Source organism: Telmatherina bonti (assembly GCF_933228915.1).
Source record: "Telmatherina bonti genome assembly, chromosome: 18".
In the NCBI taxonomy this organism is placed as follows: domain Eukaryota; kingdom Metazoa; phylum Chordata; class Actinopteri; order Atheriniformes; family Telmatherinidae; genus Telmatherina; species Telmatherina bonti.
Window position 1 is genome coordinate 37701624 of NC_136616.1, and position 24269 is coordinate 37725892.

The 24269-nt window shown below is 48.4% G+C and overlaps 1 protein-coding gene across 1 annotated transcript; it reads left to right on the top strand.

Annotated features, from left to right (window-relative positions):
• Positions 1-5512: 5512 nt before the first annotated feature.
• On the top strand, positions 5513-24166 carry LOC306769126 (C-type lectin domain family 10 member A-like). The gene is made up of 9 exons (XM_079257678.1): positions 5513-5575; positions 12478-12582; positions 12661-12768; positions 13229-13327; positions 14262-14327; positions 14395-14487; positions 19646-19800; positions 23545-23654; positions 23723-24166. The coding sequence occupies exons 2-9, from the start codon at positions 12525-12527 to the stop codon at positions 23877-23879; spliced, it is 846 nt and encodes a 281-aa protein (XP_079113804.1). The 5' UTR covers positions 5513-5575; positions 12478-12524; the 3' UTR covers positions 23880-24166.
• Positions 24167-24269: the final 103 nt, after the last annotated feature.

Genomic DNA, 24269 nt, shown 5'->3' on the forward strand with positions numbered 1-24269 from the left:
CCGGCGCCTCTTAGGGCGACCCCAGACCGATGCAGCTCCTCAGGCCGAGTGCCGGCGCCTCTTAGGGCGACCCCAGACTGATGCAGCTCCTCAGGCCGAGTGCCGGCGCCTCTTAGGGCGACCCCAGACTGATGCAGCTCCTCAGGCCGAGTGCCGGCGCCTCTTAGGGCGACCCCAGACTGCAGCTCCTCAGGCCGAGTGCCGGCATCTCTTAGGGCGACCCCAGACTGCAGCTCCTCAGGCCGAGTGCCGGCATCTCTTAGGGCGACCTCAGACTGCAGCTCCTCAGGCCGAGTGCCGGCGCCTCCTCAGGCCGAGTGCCGGCGCCTCTTAGGGCGACCCCAGACCGATGCAGCTCCTCAGGTCGAGTGCCGGCGCCTCTTAGGGCGACCCCAGACTGCAGCTCCTCAGGCCGAGTGCCGGCGCCTCTTAGGGCGACCCCAGACTGCAGCTCCTCAGGCCGAGTGCCGGCGCCTCTTAGGGCGACCCCAGACTGCAGCTCCTCAGGCCGAATGCCGGCGCCTCTTAGGGCGACCCCAGACCGATGCAGCTCCTCAGGCCGAGTGCCGGCGCCTCTTAGGGCGACCCCAGACTGCAGCTCCTCAGGCCGAATGCCGGCGCCTCTTAGGGCGACCCCAGACCGATGCAGCTCCTCAGGCCGAATGCCGGCGCCTCTTAGGGCGACCCCAGACCGATGCAGCTCCTCAGGCCGAATGCCGGCGCCTCTTAGGGCGACCCCAGACCGATGCAGCTCCTCAGGCCGAGTGCCGGCGCCTCTTAGGGCGACCCCAAAGAGACGCCGGCTCTTCCGGCTCTTCCAAATGCTTCTTGTGGAGGAAGGTGAGGAGCAGTCACCTCATCGGAAGGCTAGCTTGGGAAGTGTTCGGCCTCCACAGCCAGCTCCTTTCCATCAATGTCCCTCTCCTCTCCGGTTTCAGACCGCTCCTTTCAGGATTCTCTTCAGGATGCCTCTTCAAGGCATTTGCTAACGGCTCTTCTTCACAGGCTAGGGGCTTTTTCTGCTTCCTAGCTTTTCCTCTTCAGGTGCAGCTTCCACATTCATCTCCTCACACGCTGCTGTAGCAGAGGAAGATGAAGCCAGGTCCTCTGGACATCTGTGTGCCGTATTCAGGAGGTTACCGCCACACCAAGCTGCATGTTGGAAGCATAGTGCGTATATATGAAAGATGGACGGAGCCTTTGGCGGTTAAAAGTGAAGCCTATGCGGAAGTGTATAAAACTCCAGTTCCCCCTTCATCCACTAGGGGCTGCAAAACAGAGCGAATCCCCACAGACTCCCATGTTAGAAAGACCAACTTCACAGCAGGAATAAACATGTTTACAGCAGAAATAAACATGTTTACAGCAGAAACAAACATGTTTATAGCAGAAACAAACATGTTTATAGCAGAAATAAACATGTTTACAGCAGAAACAAACATGTTTACAGCAGGAATAAACACGTTTACAGCAGAAACAAACATGTTTACAGCAGGAATAAACACGTTTACAGCAGAAATAAACACATTTACAACAGAAATAAACACATTTACAGCAGAAACAAACATGTTTACAGCAGGAATAAACACGTTTACAGCAGAAATAAACACATTTACAACAGAAATAAACACATTTACAGCAGAAACAAACATGTTTACAGCAGGAATAAACACGTTTACAGCAGAAATAAACACATTTACAACAGAAATAAACACATTTACAGCAGAAACAAACATGTTTACAGCAGGAATAAACACGTTTACAGCAGAAACAAACATGTTTACAGCAGGAATAAACACGTTTACAGCAGAAATAAACACATTTACAACAGAAATAAACACATTTACAGCAGAAACAAACATGTTTACAGCAGGAATAAACACGTTTACAGCAGAAATAAACACATTTACAACAGAAATAAACACATTTACAGCAGAAACAAACATGTTTACAGCAGGAATAAACACGTTTACAGCAGAAATAAACACATTTACAACAGAAATAAACACATTTACAGCAGAAACAAACATGTTTACAGCAGGAATAAACATGTTTACAGCAGAAATAAACACATTTACAGCAGAAATAAACACATTTACAACAGAAATAAACACATTTACAGCAGAAACAAACATGTTTACAGCAGGAATAAACACGTTTACAGCAGAAATAAACACATTTACAGCAGAAACAAACATGTTTACAGCAGGAATAAACACGTTTACAGCAGAAATAAACACATTTACAACAGAAATAAACACATTTACAGCAGAAACAAACATGTTTACAGCAGGAATAAACACGTTTACAGCAGAAATAAACACATTTACAACAGAAATAAACACGTTTACAGCAGAAACAAACATGTTTACAGCAGGAATAAACACGTTTACAGCAGGAATAAACATGTTTACAGCAGGAATAAACACAGGAATAAACACGTTTACAGCCTGGTTCAAAAATCAATTTTTGGTTAAATAGGTCAGGTTTACCTTCATGACAACTGTGAGGGGAGTGAACTTTTTTCTAACCCGATCTCCCGCTTCAAGTCAGAAGAACGTAGAACAACCGCAGTTTTTAGCTGGTTAACATTGGACTTAGCTTTAGCCCGCTTACCTCCGTTAGCTGGTTAGCTCCTGTTATCTCCGGGTTAGCACGGTTAGCTCTTAGCTCCGCCTCTTTGCCCATATTTGTATTTTCTGGGCGAGATGACACGCATGATGCTGCCAAGATGGTGATGGTAGGAACCGCCCACCGAGCTTCAATTCAGCTCTTCAGAAACCTACGGGTGACGTCACGGAGGCTCCGTCAATCTTTCTATATACAGTTCACGGTTGGGAGGCTGCAGGAGCTCGCTGACATGGGTCACATGGTGTAGAATGTCATCCCATACCAAAGTGCAAAGCAGAAATCTGTATGACCCAACCTCCTCCGCCAAACTTTGGTGTTCAGCCTTGGTCAGAGGATCTGTCACTTCTTTCCTGACCTCCAACGGTGCTTCCCTGATATCAGAAGCCGAGTTCCGTGCTGCCTCTATGCCGTCAACTCTCCCACCGTGTGTTCCTCTGAATGCAGCAGCGACACGTTCCCTCAGGAGGCGTCTTTGTGGTGCTGCTGAATAAAGGCTGGACAGTTTCTGCTTCTGGCATCTGATGAGGCGTGTGCTGCACCAGGCGCCAGGTTCAGGGAACACGTCCCACATGGAACATGACGTCCATGAGGCGTGTGCTGCACCAGGCGCCAGGTTCAGGGAACACGTCCCACATGGAACATGACGTCCATGAGGCGTGTGCTGCACCAGGCGCCAGGTTCAGGGAACACGTCCCACATGGAACATGACGTCCATGAGGCGTGTGCTGCACCAGGCGCCAGGTTCAGGGAACACGCCCCACGTGGAACATGACGTCCATGAGGCGTGTGCTGCACCAGGCGCCAGGTTCAGGGAACGTGCCCCACGTGGAACATGACGTCCATGAGGCGTGTGCTGCACCAGGCGCCAGGTTCAGGGAATACGTCCCACGTGGAACATGACGTCCATGAGGCGTGTGCTGCACCAGGCGCCGGGTTCAGGGAACACGCCCCACGTGGAACATGACGTCCATGAGGCGTGTGCTGCACCAGGCGCCAGGTTCAGGGAATACGTCCCACGTGGAACGTGACGTCCATGAGGCGTGTGCTGCACCAGGCGCCGGGTTCAGGGAACACGCCCCACGTGGAACATGACGTCCATGAGGCGTGTGCTGCACCAGGCGCCGGGTTCAGGGAACACGCCCCACGTGGAACATGACGTCCATGAGGCGTGTGCTGCACCAGGCGCCGGGTTCAGGGAACACGCCCCACGTGGAACGTGACGTCCATGAGGCGTGTGCTGCACCAGGCGCCGGGTTCAGGGAACACGCCCCACGTGGAACGTGACGTCCATGAGGCGTGTGCTGCACCAGGCGCCAGGTTCAGGGAACACGTCCCACATGGAACATGACGTCCATGAGGCGTGTGCTGCACCAGGCGCCAGGTTCAGGGAACGCGCCCCACGTGGAACATGACGTCCATGAGGCGTGTGCTGCAACAGGCGCCGGGTTCAGGGAATACGTCCCACGTGGAACATGACGTCCATGAGGCGTGTGCTGCACCAGGCGCCGGGTTCAGGGAACGCGCCCCACGTGGAACATGACGTCCATGAGGCGTGTGCTGCACCAGGCGCCAGGTTCAGGGAACGCGCCCCACGTGGAACATGACGTCCATGAGGCGTGTGCTGCACCAGGCGCCAGGTTCAGGGAACGCGTCCCACGTGGAACATGACGTCCATGAGGCGTGTGCTGCACCAGGCGCCAGGTTCAGGGAACGCGTCGCACGTGGAACATGACGTCCATGAGGCGTGTGCTGCACCAGGCGCCAGGTTCAGGGAACACGCCCCACGTGGAACGTGACGTCCATGAGGCGTGTGCTGCACCAGGCGCCAGGTTCAGGGAACGCGCCCCACATGGAACGTGACGTCCATGAGGCGTGTGCTGCACCAGGCGCCGGGTTCAGGGAACGCGTCCCACGTGGAACGTGACGTCCATCAGGCGTGTGCTGCACCAGGCGCCGGGTTCAGTTTGTTCCAAATCAGAGATGACAAACCAAGACGTGTTGTTTCAGACGTTACAAGAAATCCTAGAAAATGTTCCTGGATTTCTGCAGCTCTGTCCATCGTGACGTCTTTTCATCTGAATCAGAACTGTCTGCACGACCCTCAGAAACGTGGTGCTTATAGACACACTTCCTATCAGCATCATTGATCTGAGGTCTGATCACATGTAATATGAACCGCGTGTTCACGTCTCATATTGCATATTCATTGCAGCAGACCTGCTAATTGCAGGCACGCGGGTTACTCTGCACCTTCAACAGAAGCCTCATCCGCTTGGAAAGCTGTTTGCACATGCGTGTGCAGGGAGTCTGCACATGCGTGTGCAGGGACACATGTTTAGTCCGGTCAGACCTTCAGTAGACCCGGACCTGGATAGAGCTGCTTCTGGTTTCAGCCGAAGGAGGAAGTGAGACCTGCAGGCGGCTTCCTTCCTTCTACTGAGAAAACAGAAGCTGTTGGAAAAACAAAGCTCTGATCTGCAGATGTCAAAGTGATAGGTGGACATTTTCCCACAGAGGAGGAGGAGCAGGAGGAGGAGGAGGCTGAAGAGGAGGAGCAGGAGGAATAAGGCTGAAGAGGAGGAGCAGGAGGCTGAAGAGGAGGAGCAGGAGGAGGAGGCTGAAGAGGAGGAGCAGGAGGAGGAGGCTGAAGAGGAGGAACAGGAGGAGGAGGCTGAAGAGGAGGAACAGGAGGAGGAGGCTGAAGAGGAGGAACAGGAGGAGGAGGCTGAAGAGGAGGAGCAGGAGGAGGAGGCTGAAGAGGAGGAGCAGGAGGAGGAGGCTGAAGAGGGGGAGCAGCAGGAGGAGGCTGAAGAGGAGGAGCAGGAGGAGGAGGCTGAAGAGGAGGAGCAGGAGGAGGAGGCTGAAGAGGAGGAGCAGGAGGAGGAGGAATAAAACAGCGGTGCTTCCAGACAAGTGGAGCTGGCCGCCTGCGGAGCGACAGAAGGTGAGAACTGATTTTATTTCTGTCTCCAGATTGTGATGAAACATCTGGTTTGGATGACATCACAGGATCAATAACGATTATCAGGTTCTACTGATTGATCTTTTTCCATGTGACTGGTTTAACTGGGAACAGGTCGGCAATGTGACTGGTTTAACTGGGAATAGGTCGGTAATATGGCTGGTTTAACTGGGAATAGGTCGGTAATATGGCTGGTTTAACTGGGAACAGGTCGGTAACATGACTGGTTTAACTGGGAATAGGTCGGTAACGTGACTGGTTTAACTGGGAATAGGTCGGTAATATGGCTGGTTTAACTGGGAACAGGTCGGTAACGTGACTGGTTTAACTGGGAACAGGTCGGTAACGTGACTGGTTTAACTGGGAATAGGTCGGTAATATGGCTGGTTTAACTGGGAACAGGTCGGTAACGTGACTGGTTTAACTGGGAATAGGTCGGTAATATGGCTGGTTTAACTGGGAACAGGTCGGTAACGTGACTGGTTTAACTGGGAACAGGTCGGTAACGTGACTGGTTTAACTGGGAATAGGTCGGTAATATGGCTGGTTTAACTGGGAACAGGTCGGTAACGTGACTGGTTTAACTGGGAATAGGTCGGTAACATGACTGGTTTAACTGGGAATAGGTCGGTAACGTGACTGGTTTAACTGGGAATAGGTCGGTAATATGGCTGGTTTAACTGGGAACAGGTCGGTAACGTGACTGGTTTAACTGGGAACAGGTCGGTAACGTGACTGGTTTAACTGGGAATAGGTCGGTAATATGGCTGGTTTAACTGGGAACAGGTCGGTAACGTGACTGGTTTAACTGGGAACAGGTCGGTAACGTGACTGGTTTAACTGGGAACAGGTCGGTAACGTGACTGGTTTAACTGGGAATAGGTCAGTAATGTGACTGGTTTAACTGGGAACAGGTCGGTAACGTGACTGGTTTAACTGGGAATAGGTCGGTAATATGGCTGGTTTAACTGGGAACAGGTCAGTAACATGACTGGTTTAACTGGGAATAGGTCGGTAACGTGACTGGTTTAACTGGGAATAGGTCGGTAACGTGACTGGTTTAACTGGGAATAGGTTGGTAATATGGCTGGTTTAACTGGGAACAGGTCGGTAACGTGACTGGTTTAACTGGGAACAGGTCGGTAACGTGACTGGTTTAACTGGGAACAGGTCGGTAACGTGACTGGTTTAACTGGGAACAGGTCGGTAACGTGACTGGTTTAACTGGGAATAGGTCGGTAATGTGACTGGTTTAACTGGGAACAGGTCGGTAACGTGACTGGTTTAACTGGGAACAGGTCGGTAACGTGACTGGTTTAACTGGGAACAGGTCGGTAACGTGACTGGTTTAACTGGGAACAGGTCGGTAACGTGACTGGTTTAACTGGGAACAGGTCGGTAACGTGACTGGTTTAACTGGGAACAGGTCGGTAACGTGACTGGTTTAACTGGGAACAGGTCGGTAATGTGGCTGGTTTAACTGGGAACAGGTCGGTAACGTGACTGGTTTAACTGGGAACAGGTCGGTAACGTGACTGGTTTAACTGGGAACAGGTCGGTAACGTGACTGGTTTAACTGGGAACAGGTCGGTAACGTGACTGGTTTAACTGGGAACAGGTCGGTAACGTGACTGGTTTAACTGGGAACAGGTCGGTAACGTGACTGGTTTAACTGGGAACAGGTCGGTAACGTGACTGGTTTAACTGGGAACAGGTCGGTAACGTGACCGGTTTAACTGGGAACAGGTCGGTAATGTGACTGGTTTAACTGGGAACAGGTCGGTAACGTGACCGGATTAACTGGGAACAGGTCCGTAACGTGACCGGTTTAACTGGGAACAGGTCGGTAACGTGACCGGTTTAACTGGGAACAGGTCGGTAACGTGACCGGTTTAACTGGGAACAGGTCGGTAACGTGACCGGTTTAACTGGGAACAGGTCGGTAACGTGACCGGTTTAACTGGGAACAGGTCGGTAACGTGACTGGTTTAACTGGGAACAGGTCGGTAACGTGACTGGTTTAACTGGGAACAGGTCAGTAACGTGACCGGTTTAACTGGGAACAGGTCGGTAATGTGACTGGTTTAACTGGGAACAGGTCGGTAACGTGACCGGTTTAACTGGGAACAGGTCAGTAACGTGACCGGTTTAACTGGGAACAGGTCGGTAACGTGACCGGTTTAACTGGGAACAGGTCGGTAACGTGACTGGTTTAACTGTGAACAGGTCGGTAACGTGACTGGTTTAACTGGGAACAGGTCGGTAACGTGACTGGTTTAACTGGGAACAGGTCGGTAACGTGACCGGTTTAACTGGGAACAGGTCGGTAACGTGACTGGTTTAACTAGGAACAGGTCAGTAACGTGACTGGTTTAACTGGGAACAGGTCGGTAACGTGACTGGTTTAACTGGGAACAGGTCAGTAATGTGACTGGTTTAACTGGGAACAGGTCGGTAACGTGACTGGTTTAACTGGGAACAGGTCGGTAACGTGACTGGTTTAACTGGGAACAGGTCGGTAATATGGCTGGTTTAACTGGGAACAGGTCGGTAACGTGACTGGTTTAACTGGGAACAGGTCGGTAATATGGCTGGTTTAACTGGGAACAGGTCGGTAACGTGACTGGTTTAACTGGGAACAGGTCGGTAACGTGACTGGTTTAACTGGGAACAGGTCGGTAACGTGACTGGTTTAACTGGGAACAGGTCGGTAATGTAACTGGTTTAACTGGGAACAGGTCGGTAACGTGACTGGTTTAACTGGGAACAGGTCGGTAACGTGACTGGTTTAACTGGGAACAGGTCGGTAACGTGACTGGTTTAACTGGGAACAGGTCGGTAACGTGACTGGTTTAACTGGGAACAGGTCAGTAACGTGACCGGTTTAACTGGGAACAGGTCGGTAATGTGACTGGTTTAACTGGGAACAGGTCGGTAACGTGACCGGTTTAACTGGGAACAGGTCGGTAACGTGACCGGTTTAACTGGGAACAGGTCGGTAACGTGACTGGTTTAACTGGGAACAGGTCGGTAACGTGACTGGTTTAACTGGGAACAGGTCGGTAACGTGACTGGTTTAACTGGGAACAGGTCGGTAACGTGACCGGTTTAACTGGGAACAGGTCGGTAACATGACTGGTTTAACTGGGAACAGGTCGGTAACGTGACCGGTTTAACTGGGAACAGGTCGGTAACATGACTGGTTTAACTGGGAACAGGTCGGTAACGTGACCGGTTTAACTGGGAACAGGTCGGTAACGTGACCGGTTTAACTGGGAACAGGTTGGTAACGTGACTGGTTTAACTGGGAACAGGTCGGTAACGTGACTGGTTTAACTAGGAACAGGTCAGTAACGTGACTGGTTTAACTGGGAACAGGTCGGTAATGTGACTGGTTTAACTGGGAACAGGTCGGTAACGTGACTGGTTTAACTGGGAACAAGTCGGTAATGTGACTGGTTTAACTGGGAACAGGTCGGTAACGTGACTGGTTTAACTGGGAACAAGTCGGTAACGTGACTGGTTTAACTGGGAACAGGTCGGTAACGTGACTGGTTTAACTGGGAACAGGTCAGTAATGTGACTGGTTTAACTGGGAACAGGTCGGTAATGTGACTGGTTTAACTGGGAACAAGTCGGTAACGTGACTGGTTTAACTGGGAACAGGTCGGTAACGTGACCGGTTTAACTGGGAACAGGTCAGTAACGTGACTGGTTTAACTGGGAACAGGTCGGTAATGTGACTGGTTTAACTGGGAACAAGTCGGTAACGTGACTGGTTTAACTGGGAACAGGTCGGTAACATGACTGGTTTAACTGGGAACAGGTCAGTAACGTGACTGGTTTAACTGGGAACAGGTCGGTAACGTGACTGGTTTAACTGGGAATAAGTCTGTAACGTGACTGGTTTAACTGGGAACAGGTCGGTAACGTGACCGGTTTAACTGGGAACAGGTCGGTAACGTGACTGGTTTAACTAGGAACAGGTCAGTAACGTGACTGGTTTAACTAGGAACAGGTCAGTAACGTGACTGGTTTAACTGGGAACAGGTCGGTAATGTGACTGGTTTAACTGGGAACAGGTCGGTAACGTGACTGGTTTAACTGGGAACAGGTCGGTAATGTGACTGGTTTAACTGGGAACAGGTCGGTAACGTGACTGGTTTAACTGGGAACAAGTCAGTAACGTGACTGGTTTAACTGGGAACAGGTCGGTAACGTGACTGGTTTAACTGGGAACAGGTCAGTAACGTGACTGGTTTAACTGGGAACAGGTCGGTAACGTGACTGGTTTAACTGGGAACAGGTCAGTAATGTGACTGGTTTAACTGGGAACAGGTCGGTAACGTGACTGGTTTAACTGGGAACAGGTCGGTAACGTGACTGGTTTAACTGGGAATAGGTCGGTAATATGGCTGGTTTAACTGGGAACAGGTCGGTAACGTGACTGGTTTAACTGGGAACAGGTCGGTAATATGGCTGGTTTAACTGGGAACAGGTCGGTAACGTGACTGGTTTAACTGGGAACAGGTCGGTAACGTGACTGGTTTAACTGGGAACAGGTCGGTAACGTGACTGGTTTAACTGGGAACAGGTCGGTAATGTAACTGGTTTAACTGGGAACAGCTCGGTAACGTGACTGGTTTAACTGGGAACAGGTCGGTAACGTGACTGGTTTAACTGGGAACAGGTCGGTAACGTGACTGGTTTAACTGGGAACAGGTCGGTAACGTGACTGGTTTAACTGGGAACAGGTCAGTAACGTGACCGGTTTAACTGGGAACAGGTCGGTAATGTGACTGGTTTAACTGGGAACAGGTCGGTAACGTGACCGGTTTAACTGGGAACAGGTCGGTAACGTGACCGGTTTAACTGGGAACAGGTCGGTAACGTGACCGGTTTAACTGGGAACAGGTCGGTAACGTGACCGGTTTAACTGGGAACAGGTCGGTAACGTGACTGGTTTAACTGGGAACAGGTCGGTAACGTGACCGGTTTAACTGGGAACAGGTCGGTAACATGACCGGTTTAACTGGGAACAGGTCGGTAACGTGACCGGTTTAACTGGGAACAGGTCGGTAACGTGACCGGTTTAACTGGGAACAGGTCGGTAACGTGACTGGTTTAACTGGGAACAGGTCGGTAATGTGACTGGTTTAACTGGGAACATGTCGGTAACGTGACTGGTTTAACTGGGAACAAGTCGGTAACGTGACTGGTTTAACTGGGAACAGGTCGGTAACGTGACTGGTTTAACTGGGAACAGGTCAGTAACGTGACTGGTTTAACTGGGAACAGGTCGGTAATGTGACTGGTTTAACTGGGAACAAGTCGGTAACGTGACTGGTTTAACTGGGAACAGGTCGGTAACGTGACCGGTTTAACTGGGAACAGGTCGGTAACGTGACCGGTTTAACTGGGAACAGGTTGGTAACGTGACTGGTTTAACTGGGAACAGGTCGGTAACGTGACTGGTTTAACTAGGAACAGGTCAGTAACGTGACTGGTTTAACTGGGAACAGGTCGGTAATGTGACTGGTTTAACTGGGAACAGGTCGGTAACGTGACTGGTTTAACTGGGAACAGGTCGGTAATGTGACTGGTTTAACTGGGAACATGTCGGTAACGTGACTGGTTTAACTGGGAACAAGTCGGTAACGTGACTGGTTTAACTGGGAACAGGTCGGTAACGTGACTGGTTTAACTGGGAACAGGTCAGTAACGTGACTGGTTTAACTGGGAACAGGTCGGTAATGTGACTGGTTTAACTGGGAACAAGTCGGTAACGTGACTGGTTTAACTGGGAACAGGTCGGTAACGTGACCGGTTTAACTGGGAACAGGTCAGTAACGTGACTGGTTTAACTGGGAACAGGTCGGTAATGTGACTGGTTTAACTGGGAACAAGTCGGTAACGTGACTGGTTTAACTGGGAACAGGTCGGTAACATGACTGGTTTAACTGGGAACAGGTCAGTAACGTGACTGGTTTAACTGGGAACAGGTCGGTAATGTGACTGGTTTAACTGGGAACAGGTCGGTAACGTGACTGATTTAACTGGGAACAGGTAGGTAACGTGACTGGTTTAACTGGGAACAGGTCAGTAATGTGACTGGTTTAACTGGGAACAGGTCGGTAACGTGACTGGTTTAACTGGGAACAGGTTGGTAACGTGACTGGTTTAACTGGGAATAGGTCGGTAATATGGCTGGTTTAACTGGGAACAGGTCGGTAACGTGACTGGTTTAACTGGGAACAGGTCGGTAACGTGACCGGTTTAACTGGGAACAGGTCGGTAACGTGACTGGTTTAACTGGGAATAAGTCGGTAACGTGACTGGTTTAACTGGGAACAGGTTGGTAACGTGACTGGTTTAACTGGAAATAAGTCTGTAACGTGACTGGTTTAACTGGGAACAAGTCAGTAACGTAACCTTATATATATCCAAGGGAAAAGACAGCCTAACCATGATACAGAAAACAGCCCGTTCCTTTCTTGGGGGGATTCTCGGGGAACATGCGCAGTGTTTCTAATAACTGAGTATACGGCAGTCAGTAAGGTCAACTAGAACACAATGGCTGCTGTAGAAATACACCACAAAAAGGATCATTTCAGAGTGTCTCAGTTGGAAAGTTGAACAGAGCTTCACCAGACAAACTGGATCTGAAAACTGTGACAATCCGTCATCATAATGTAAAACATGATCAAAAATCCAGAGAATCAGGAGGAATCTCTGTATTCTGGGGACAAGGCTGGTTGCTGCTGATCTTCTGCATAAAGAGACGACATGATTCTGTACTGGAGTCACTGGTGGACTCAGTTCCCCCTGAAATCCACACATTCAGGTTAAAGCTCCATCATGATATGTTAAGTCTTTTTCTCCAGACTGCATCCGTCTTAAAGTCCAGCTCTGAGGACGTCTGTCCATCGCCATGGACAACGAGTACCGTTATGAAAATGAGATGGATCCCACCAAGCTGTGGACCAAAGGTCAGAGCTGTGGCTGATCAGAGGTGTTTATTGGTTTTAACCGCAATGTTAATGTCCACCTGTCTGTCTGTCCCTCAGAGACGCCACCTGTTCCTGTCTCAGGTGTGTCCAGGTTCAGACGCTGGTTGTTTCCTGCCCTGATGGCTGCGGCCCTCATCGTCATCATCATCGTGCTGGGAGCCACCAGTAAGTTCACACGCTGTAGATTTGGACTCATAGCTTGTCCAGTTTAGCCCCGCCCCTCACCTGATGACAGCTTGATAGGCTCCGCCCCCTTTGACCCTGAATAGAATAAAGTGTGCACAGAAAGTGAGCTAGGACCTCTCTGATTACGTCTGGCTCTATCAGCTTCGTCTCATGACACCAAGCAGGTCAGCATGTCTGAGCAGACGATCCATGCAAGAAGGGGCGGGGCTTAAGTTTGATAGACAGCATGCAGTTAATCCGTAGTGGGGATTTGGCTCCAACATAACTCAGTTTACTATGACTCAGTATATTGTAGCCCCAGTTAAAGCTGTAACTAAGCTAAAGTAAATATTTTGCCAGTTCCCAGTGAGTCTCAGCTCTTTCCCCTCGGGGATAAATAAAGTATCTTTGATTGATTGATTGATTAAAGGGTTAATTCAGTTGTGCTCTCTGTGGTCAGGTGTCCGGACGTCCGGCCGTCTGCAGTCTGCAGAGCAGAGGGTCTCCGACCTTAACCAGGCCATCCAGACGCTGAACGCCTCTCTGCAGCGAGCTCAGGGTAACACACAGCTTCCTCACCATCATCATCATCATCATCACACACACACACACACACACACACACACACACACCAGCGGTGTCATCTAGAGAACGCCACGTAGCACAGATGCTAACAGTGTTCGTATGCCAAAAACAGTCCAGATCTGTAAAACCATACGCACCGCTCCTTCCAGCAACGCCGCTTTTAGAAATCCCACCTTCACCTCAATGTTTCTACAAGGCTCCGCCTCTTGCCCTCAACACGCCCACATTCTGCCATATATGGTCAACGCAAAGCACCTCATGAATATTAATATGTATGTAAATCAGCTGATCAATGTTATTTCTTGTTTACAGACACGGAGGGAAAAAAACGCAGTTCCACAGAGGCAGATGTCATTTGATTGACATGAGTGTCAATCAAATCAGCAGGCGTTGTGATGCGACAGCCGTCAAATATTTTGCCACACACAATTAGTAAAACCCCGTTTTGTTTTGTTTGTTTTTTTCCTTCACAAAAGTAAAGCCTGGTCGTAACAATGTGGAACAGCGCCCCATTTTGTGGGACGTGTGAAAAGTCATAGAAATGCGGTACTATCCTGAACAAAGTGTGACATCTGGCCACCCTAGTGTCCTCTGCGCTCTGAGAATTTGAAAAGGAGGTTAGGAGCCATCTGTTCCCCTACAGTGCAGGAAACATCATATAAACAATGTCAACAGGACAACATCATCAAGCTGAGCGCTGCGGGCATAAAGTTATGGATCATTTCGCAGAATGATGATGTTCCTAAACATAGAGAGCTGGTCTGGATCAGCTGGGTTGTTCACACCAGCATTAGAGACATGTTTACAGAGACAAACTGAGACATTAATCTGTGGGACAGTCTTCAGCCTTTCTTTCTCCAACAAACATCCTGACGTGCTAACAATGCTAACCCTGTCCTCTGGTCCAGAATCAGCTGAGGATGTTCGGCGGCTGCAGTTGGCTGTGCAGAACAACAAGGATCAGCTGATCTCAGGTCAGTCTCACAAGAATCCCGTTAGAGTTCAGAACCAGAAACAGTCTGAGTCCAAATCTGGTTTCAGTGTCAGAGGCGTTGAGGAGTCGGGCTGATGTGGAGTCCCTCACCAGGAGCATCGCTGGGATCAGATGTTCCCTCCAACACATCCTCAACAACAGTACGTCCACACACGGAGACAGCGAGACATGTCCACAGTTACACAGGAAGACACGTCCACATTTACACAGGAGGACATGTCTGCATTTACACAGGAGGACACGTCCACATTTACACAGGCAGGACACGTCCGCATTTACACAGGAGGACATGTCTGCATTTACACAGGAGGACACGTCCACATTTACACAGGCAGGACACATCCGCATTTACACAGGAGGACATGTCCGCATTTACACGGGAGGACACGTCCATATTTACACAAGAGGACACGTCCACATTTACACAGGAAGATATGTCCACATTTACACAGGAGGACACGTCCACATATACGCAGGAGGACATGTCCACATTTACACTGGAAGACACTTCCGCATTTACACAAGAGGACACGTCCACATTTACACAGGAGGACATGTCCATATTTGCACAGGAGGACATGTCCACATTTACACAGGAGAACACGTTCACATTTACACAGGAAGATATGTCCACATTTACACAGGAGGACACGTCCACATTTACGCAGGAGGACACGTCCACATTTACACTGGAAGATATGTCCACATTTACACAGGAGGACACGTCCACATTTACGCAGGAGGACACGTCCACATTTACACAGGAAGACACGTCCGCATTTACACAGGAGGACATGTCCATATTTGCACAGGAGGACATGTCCATATTTGCACAGGAGGACACATCCACTTTCACACAGGAAGAGACGTCCACATTTACGCAGGAGGACACGTCCACATTCACACAGGGGAACACGTCCACATTTACACAGGAAGAGACGTCCACATTTACGCAGGAGGACACATCCACATTCACACAGGAGGACACGTCCACTTTCACACAGGAGGACACATCCAAATTTACACAGGAGAACACGTCCACATTTACACAGGAAGAGACGTCCACATATACGCAGGACGACACGTCCACATTCACACAGGAAGATATGTCCACACACGGAGACAGCGAGACACGTCCACATTTACACAGGAAGACACGTCCGCATTTACACAGGAATTTATGTCGACACACGGAGACAACGAGACAAGTCCACAGTTACACAGGAGGACACGTCCGCATTTACACAGGAAGACACGAGCACATTCACACAGGAGGACACGTCCACATTTACACAGGAAGATATGTCCACACACGGAGACAGCGAGACACGTCCTCATTTACACAGGCAGACCTGTCCACATTTACACAGGAAGACACGTCCGCATTTACACAGGAAGACACGTCCACATTTACACAGGAAGACACTTCCACATTTACACAGGAGGACATGTCCGCGTTTACACAGGAGGACATGTCCACAGTCGCACAGGAAGACATGTCCGCATTTGCAGAGGAGGACACGTCCATAGTCGCACAGGAGGACATGTCCGCATTTACAGAGGAGGACATGTCTCCATTTACGCAGGAGGACATGTCTGCATTTACACAAGACACGTCAACATTTACGCAGGAGGACACGTCCACATTTACACAGGAAGACACGTCCGCATTTACACAGGAGGACACGTCCACATATACGCAGGAGGACACGTCCACATTTACACTGGAAGATATGTCCACATTTACACAGGAGGACACGTCCACATTTACGCAGGAGGACACGTCCACATTTACACAGGAAGACACGTCCCCATTTACACAGGAGGACATGTCCATATTTGCACAGGAGGACATGTCCATATTTGCACAGGAGGACACATCCACTTTCACACAGGAAGAGACGTCCACATTTACGCAGGAGGACACGTCCACATTCACACAGGGGAACACGTCCACATTTACACAGGAAGAGACGTCCACATTTACACAGGAAGACAAGAGCACATTCACACAGGAGGACACGTCCACATTTACACAGGAAGATATGTCCACACACGGAGACAGCGAGACACGTCCTCATTTACACAGGCAGACCTGTCCACATTTACACAGGAAGACACGTCCGCATTTACACAGGAAGACACGTCCACATTTACACAGGAAGACACTTCCACATTTACACAGGAGGACATGTCCGCGTTTACACAGGAGGACATGTCCACAGTCGCACAGGAAGACATGTCCGCATTTGCAGAGGAGGACACGTCCATAGTCGCACAGGAGGACATGTCCGCATTTACAGAGGAGGACATGTCTCCATTTACGCAGGAGGACATGTCTGCATTTACACAAGACACGTCAACATTTACGCAGGAGGACACGTCCACATTTACACAGGAAGACACGTCCGCATTTACACAGGAGGACACGTCCACATATACGCAGGAGGACACGTCCACATTTACACTGGAAGATATGTCCACATTTACACAGGAGGACACGTCCACATTTACGCAGGAGGACACGTCCACATTTACACAGGAAGACACGTCCCCATTTACACAGGAGGACATGTCCATATTTGCACAGGAGGACATGTCCATATTTGCACAGGAGGACACATCCACTTTCACACAGGAAGAGACGTCCACATTTACGCAGGAGGACACGTCCACATTCACACAGGGGAACACGTCCACATTTACACAGGAAGAGACGTCCACATTTACGCAGGAGGACACATCCACATTCACACAGTAGGACACGTCCACTTTCACACAGGAGGACACATCCAAATTTACACATGAGAACACGTCCACATTTACACAGGAAGATATGTCCACACACGGAGACAGCGAGACACGTCCACATTTACACAGGAAGACACGTCCGCATTTACACAGGAATTTATGTCGACACACAGAGACAACGAGACAAGTCCACATTTACACAGGAGGACACGTCCACATTTACGCAGGAGGACACGTCCACATTCACACAGGGGAACACGTCCACATTTACACAGGAAGAGACGTCCACATTTACGCAGGAGGACACATCCACATTCACACAGGAGGACACGTCCACTTTCACACAGGAGGACACATCCAAATTTACACAGGAGAACACGTCCACATTTACACAGGAAGAGACGTCCAAATATACGCAGGAGGACACGTCCACATTCACACAGGAAGATATGTCCACACACGGAGACAGCGAGACACGTCCACATTTACACAGGAAGACACGTCCGCATTTACACAGGAATTTATGTCAACACACAGAGACAACGAGACAAGTCCACATTTACACAGGAGGACACGTCCACATTTACACAGGAATTTATGTCGACACACGGAGACAACGAGACAAGTCCACAGTTACACAGGAGGACACGTCCACATTTACACAGGAAGACACGAGCACATTCACACAGGAGGACACGTCCACATTTACACAGGAAGATATGTCCACACACGGAGACAGCGAGACACGTCCGCATTTACACAGGCAGACCTGTCCACATTTACACAGGAGGACACGTCCGCATTTACACAGGAGGACATGTCCACATTTACACAGGAGGACACGTCCACATTTACACAGGAAGACACGTCCGCATTTACATAGGAGGACACGTCCACATATACGCAGGAGGACACGTCCACATTTACACTGGAAGATATGTCCACATTTACACAGGAGGACACGTCCACATTTACGCAGGAGGACACGTCCACATTTACACAGGAAGACACTTCCGCATTTACACAGGAGGACATGTCCATATTTGCACAGGAGGACATGTCCATATTTGCACAGGAGGATACGTCCACTTTCACACAGGAAGAGACGTCCACATTTACGCAGGAGGACACGTCCACATTCACACAGGGGAACACGTCCACATTTACACAGGAAGAGACGTCCACATTTACGCAGGAGGACACATCCACATTCACACAGGAGGACACGTCCACATTTACACAGGAAGATATGTCCACACACGGAGACAGCGAGACACGTCCGCATTTACACAGGCAGACCTGTCCACATTTACACAGGAGGACACGTCCGCATTTACACAGGAGGACATGTCCACATTTACACAGGAGGACACGTCCACATTTACACAGGAAGACACGTCCGCATTTACACAGGAGGACACGTCCACATATACGCAGGAGGACACGTCCACATTTACACTGGAAGATATGTCCACATTTACACAGGAGGACACGTCCACATTTACGCAGGAGGACACGTCCACATTTACACAGGAAGACACTTCCGCATTTACACAGGAGGACATGTCCATATTTGCACAGGAGGACATGTCCATATTTGCACAGGAGGATACGTCCACTTTCACACAGGAAGAGACGTCCACATTTACGCAGGAGGACACGTCCACATTCACACAGGGGAACACGTCCACATTTACACAGGAAGAGACGTCCACATTTACGCAGGAGGACACATCCACATTCACACAGGAGGACACGTCCACTTTCACACAGGAGGACACATCCAAATTTACACAGGAGAACACGTCCACATTTACACAGGAAGAGACGTCCACATATACGCAGGAGGACACGTCCACATTCACACAGGAAGATATGTCCACACACGGAGACAGCGAGACACGTCCACATTTACACAGGAAGACACGTCCGCATTTACACAGGAATTTATGTCGACACACGGAGACAACGAGACAAGTCCACAGTTACACAGGAGGACACGTCCGCATTTACACAGGAAGACACGAGCACATTCACACAGGAGGACACGTCCACATTTACACAGGAAGATATGTCCACACACGGAGACAGCGAGACACGTCCTCATTTACACAGGCAGACCTGTCCACATTTACACAGGAAGACACGTCCGCATTTACACAGGAAGACACGTCCACATTTACACAGGAAGACACGTCCGCATTTACACAGGAAGACACGTCCGCATTTACACAGGAAGACACGTCCACATTTACACAGGAAGACACTTCCACATTACACAGGAGGACATGTCCGCGTTTACACAGGAGGACATGTCCACAGTCGCACAGGAAGACATGTCCGCATTTGCAGAGGAGGACACGTCCATAGTCGCACAGGAGGACATGTCCGCATTTACAGAGGAGGACATGTCTCCATTTACGCAGGAGGACATGTCTGCATTTACACAAGACACGTCCACATTCACACAGAAAGACATGTCCACATTTACACATGAAGACATGTCTACTGTCACATGAACACGTTAACATCTTGTATGTGTCTCAGGCTCGTCTCCAGGAAATTGTTGTCCTCTGGACTGGACTCTCTTCGGTTCTGACTGCTACTTCATCAGTCGGCTCTCTCTTTCCTGGAATGACTCCAGAATCTGGTGCGAATCTCAGACTTCTCACCTGATCATCCTGCTGACCAATGAGGACTGGGTAAGACATCTATCCATCAATCATCCACCCATCGATCAATCCATCCACCCATTCATCCATCCATCCATCTATCCATTAATCTATCCATCATCCATCCATTCCTCATCCATCCATCTATCTATCCATTTATCCATCCATCCATTCATCATCCATCTATCCATCCATCACCCGTCATCTGTCCATCCATCCATCCATCCATCCATCATCCATCATCCATCCATCCATCATCTATCCATCATCCATCCAGCCATCATCCATTCATCATCCATCCATCCATCACCCGTCATCTGTCCATCCATCCATCCATCATCCATCCATCCATCATCTATCCATCATCCATCCAGCCATCATCCATTCATCCATCCACCATCCATCCATCCATCCATCCATCAATACATCATCCATCCATCCATCCATCCAGCCATCTATCCATTCATCCATCCATCCATTCATCCATCCATAATCCATCTATTCATCCATACATACATACATACATACATCTATCCATTTATTCATTCATCCATCCACCATCTATCCACCCATCATCCATCATTCATCCATCCATCATCCATCCATCAATCCACCCATCCATCCATCATTCATCCATCCATCCATCTTCCATACATCCATCATCCATCCATCCATCTATCCTCAATCCATCCATCATCCACCCAATCGATTAATCCATCCACCCATCCATCCATCCTCCATCTATCCATCTATTTATCAATCCATCCATCCATCCATCCATCCATCCACCCATCCATCCATCTTCCATCTATCCATCATTCATCCATAATCCATCTATCCATCTATTATCCATCCATCCATGAACCTAAAAAAGGGCTGTTAACACAGTTGACCAAGTCAATTTGCCTATCATTATTGTACTGTGATAGTCCTGCAATGATCTTCCAGAAAGATGCAAAAACCCCAAATACAAATGAATGAAGACGATGCAGAAACATCCACCCTGGTAAATACACGGGAAGTCGGCTGAGTTCTTACATCTGGATTTTCTCAAGTTCAAGCTCGGCTTACAAAAGCGTGTCTCCTTTCAAATTAAAAGTTCCTTGGAGTGGTTCCTCATTTTTCCATCACATCCAAAAGCCAAGTAAAGAAAATTTCTAAACGATGAAATTCAGCCTTCACAATTTCAGTGAAAATCAAGGCAGCTAAGCTGGTTAACAAACTGAAACCACATTCAGACATAAAAATCATTTTATAAAAGAGCACAGAAAATCGTCTGTTCTTTTAGTCGAGTGCTGGAACATCTGGAACAGTGTTTCCTGTTCGAGAATACCTCACATATCACTTACAGGGCTCAACATTAAAACGTATTCATTAGAATTCATCAAATAGCCGCACTTCATTAACAAGAGGCGCTTTTATCATATAAATAACCAAATTGTCTTTACGGTAATTGATTTTTTCTGTGTTTCTGTCAGATAACTACCTGCCCATGCATCAAAGTTGTTTTGTCCTGCAAATTTTTGTATTGTGGAAAATTTAGTGCTATGTGTAGATTTAACTTTTACATGTTTTCTAAATGTTGATTTTAATGTTGTTTTATGTTCAAAATAAGCTTTACAGCTAACACTGACACATTTACTAAATGTTTATTAATGTGTATGGTTCCTGTTAAATAAACTAATAAATAAATAAATCAGTACATGATATCCACAGACATCCAGACAATAATACACAATACTTCATCCAACTAAGTAGCTCAGTCGTGTCTCCTAGCTGAGGCCTAAACACATTAGCAACTAACGCTAAGACTGCATTTCCCACATTAGCAGCTAACGCTAAGGTTGCACTAGCTAATGGTAATGATCAATTTCCACATTAGTAGGTAACGCTAAGACCTGTTAAGGAGGATTATGTACATACATAAATTCTGATATCAAAGCTTGATGTTTTATGTTACTATTATGGGACCAAATATTTTACTCTTATTTACTGGACCAAATATTACTCTTATTTACTTTTGTATTACTTAAGATGGAGAAGAGATGCTTATAAGGCCAGACCTCTGCTCTCTCCCTCTCTCTCCCTCTCTCTCTCTGTCTCTCTCCCTCTCTCTCCCACAGAAAGATTCCCATGTCTGTCTAAACTTTCTCTGCCGCAACTGAATGTGGAAGAATACAGAGCATTGTGTCGCGCAAGACTCCGTGAGAATAATAGTAGAAAAGATAACGCTAAGACCTTGAAAGATAGCAGGAGGAAGGATGCGATTGACCATTGAATACATGATACAGTGTTGTAGGGGAAAGGAAGACAATTCCATATATGGTCATACGGTGTGTGTGTGTGTGTGTGTGTGTGTGTGTGTGTGTGTGTAGAGAACTTTTATGGAACATTTATTCAACTGTATGTATCGCTCCACCCATAATGATTTAATAAAAACAGCCTGTGTGAAAAGAAGGCGGCTGGGCAAGGAATCCCCCTTTGCAAAGGCGAAACTGATATGGACTCCGACTTTTGTTGCAACTGATTTACCTCGCATTTCATCCAGCAAATTCTGAACTTGGGAGAAGGCTGTGAGGATTTCACAGCACTTCAACAGACCCCACTCCCATTATTATCACCTAACACTAAGACCACATTTCTCACGGTAACAACGTCTGCTTAGAGCATTTTTCCTAAATTAGCAGCAAATACTAAGGTTGGATGTCCCACTTTAGCTGCTAACGCAAATACTGCCTTTCCCAAACAGTGTTTGCCACATTAGCAGCTTATATTACATAATATTTCCAATATTAGCAGTTAATGCTAATACCACCTTTCCCACAACAGCAGTTATTGCTAAACATGTCTTTCCCACAGTAGCAGCTAATGCTAAGACCACCTTTCCCACAGTAGCAGCTAATGCTAAACATGTCTTTCCCACAGTAGCAGCTAATGCTAAACATGTCTTTCCCACATTAGCAGCTAATGCTAAGACCACCTTTCCCACAGTAGCAGCTAATGCTAAACATGTCTTTCCCACATTAGCAGCTAATGCTAAGACCACCTTTCCCACAGTAGCAGCTAATGCTAAACATGTCTGCAGGTTTACTTGTGGTTCCTAGAGTCTCAAAGAGCCGAGCAGGAGGCAGAGCCTTTGGTTATCAGGCCTCTCTCTTATGGAATAAGCTCCCAGTTAGTGTTAGGGAAGCAGACACCCTCCCCACCTTTAAGACTAGGCTGAAGACTTATCTTTTTGATAAGTCCTATAGCTAGGGATGGTTAGCATCCCTTAGTTATGCTGCTATAGGTTTAGACTGCTGAGGGACATTTCCTGATACACTGAGCTTCTTTCTTTTTCTCTTTATCTCTTTCTTTTACCCCCCTTCCCCCCACACAGCAGAGGCAGATGGCTGCCTGTCCTGAGCCGGGTTCTGCTGGAGGTTTCCTTCCTGTTAAAAGGGAGTTTTTTCCTTCCCACTGTCGCCAGTGTGCTTGCTCAGGATGGGAGATTGAGTTGGACTCAACTCAATCTGTTGGTTTCCTTATATAGGCTGTTATGAATTGGCCTTCATTATGTTTTCCCCTCTGTCTGTAAAGCGTCTTGAGATGGCATTGCCGTGATTTGACGCTATATAAATAAAGTTGAATTGAATTGAATTGAATGTCTTTCCCACAGTAGCAGCTAATGCTAAACATGTCTTTCCCACATTAGCAGCTAATGCTAAGACCACCTTTCCCACATTAGCAGCTAATGCTGAGACCACGTTTCCTACATCTGTCTTCTGTCTGCAGGACTTTGTGACCCAGCATATCGGGTCTACAATTTTCTGGGTGGGTTTGTCTGACTGGAGGACAGGGAAATGGGAGTGGGTAAACCAGACGCCGTACACGATGGAGCGCAGGTATGTTCCAGCTCAGTGCCAGGTCTTACCTGGTTTTCATGTGTTTGACGTGTGTGACGTGTTTCCAGGCGGTGGAAACCAGGCCAGCCTGACAACTGGAGAGGCCACAGTATGAGTGGTGTTACTGAAGACTGCGCTCATCTCCACAGTGATGGACTCCTCAATGACAGTTTCTGCTCCACCAAGATGCATTTCATCTGCCAGAAACGCAGCGTGCATTTATGAACACATCTGAAGACAGTTAAACAGATTCTGCCCAAAAGCTGTCAGGTCCAGATCCTGCTGTGGACCTGAACCAGGACACCTAAACGCTGGGACCACGTGCGGTCCAACCCAGAGGGCAAAAAAAGCAAATCCAAGTCTGTAAACAAATGTCTGTAAACAGTTGCTTGTTCTCTGATAAATAAATAACAAATAAAGATGAATAAATAAAAGACAGACGTCCATGACTGTGAGTTTCTTTAACGTGTTCACATCTGTCCTTCATGTCTCTACATGTGGACACAGACTGTTTTCCAGATCAAAGTGCGTTTTGTGGACGATGACCTGCAGCAGCGTGTTTGGACAGTCACACTGTTGGCCTTCATCGTCCTGAGTGAGACGAGACAGACATCG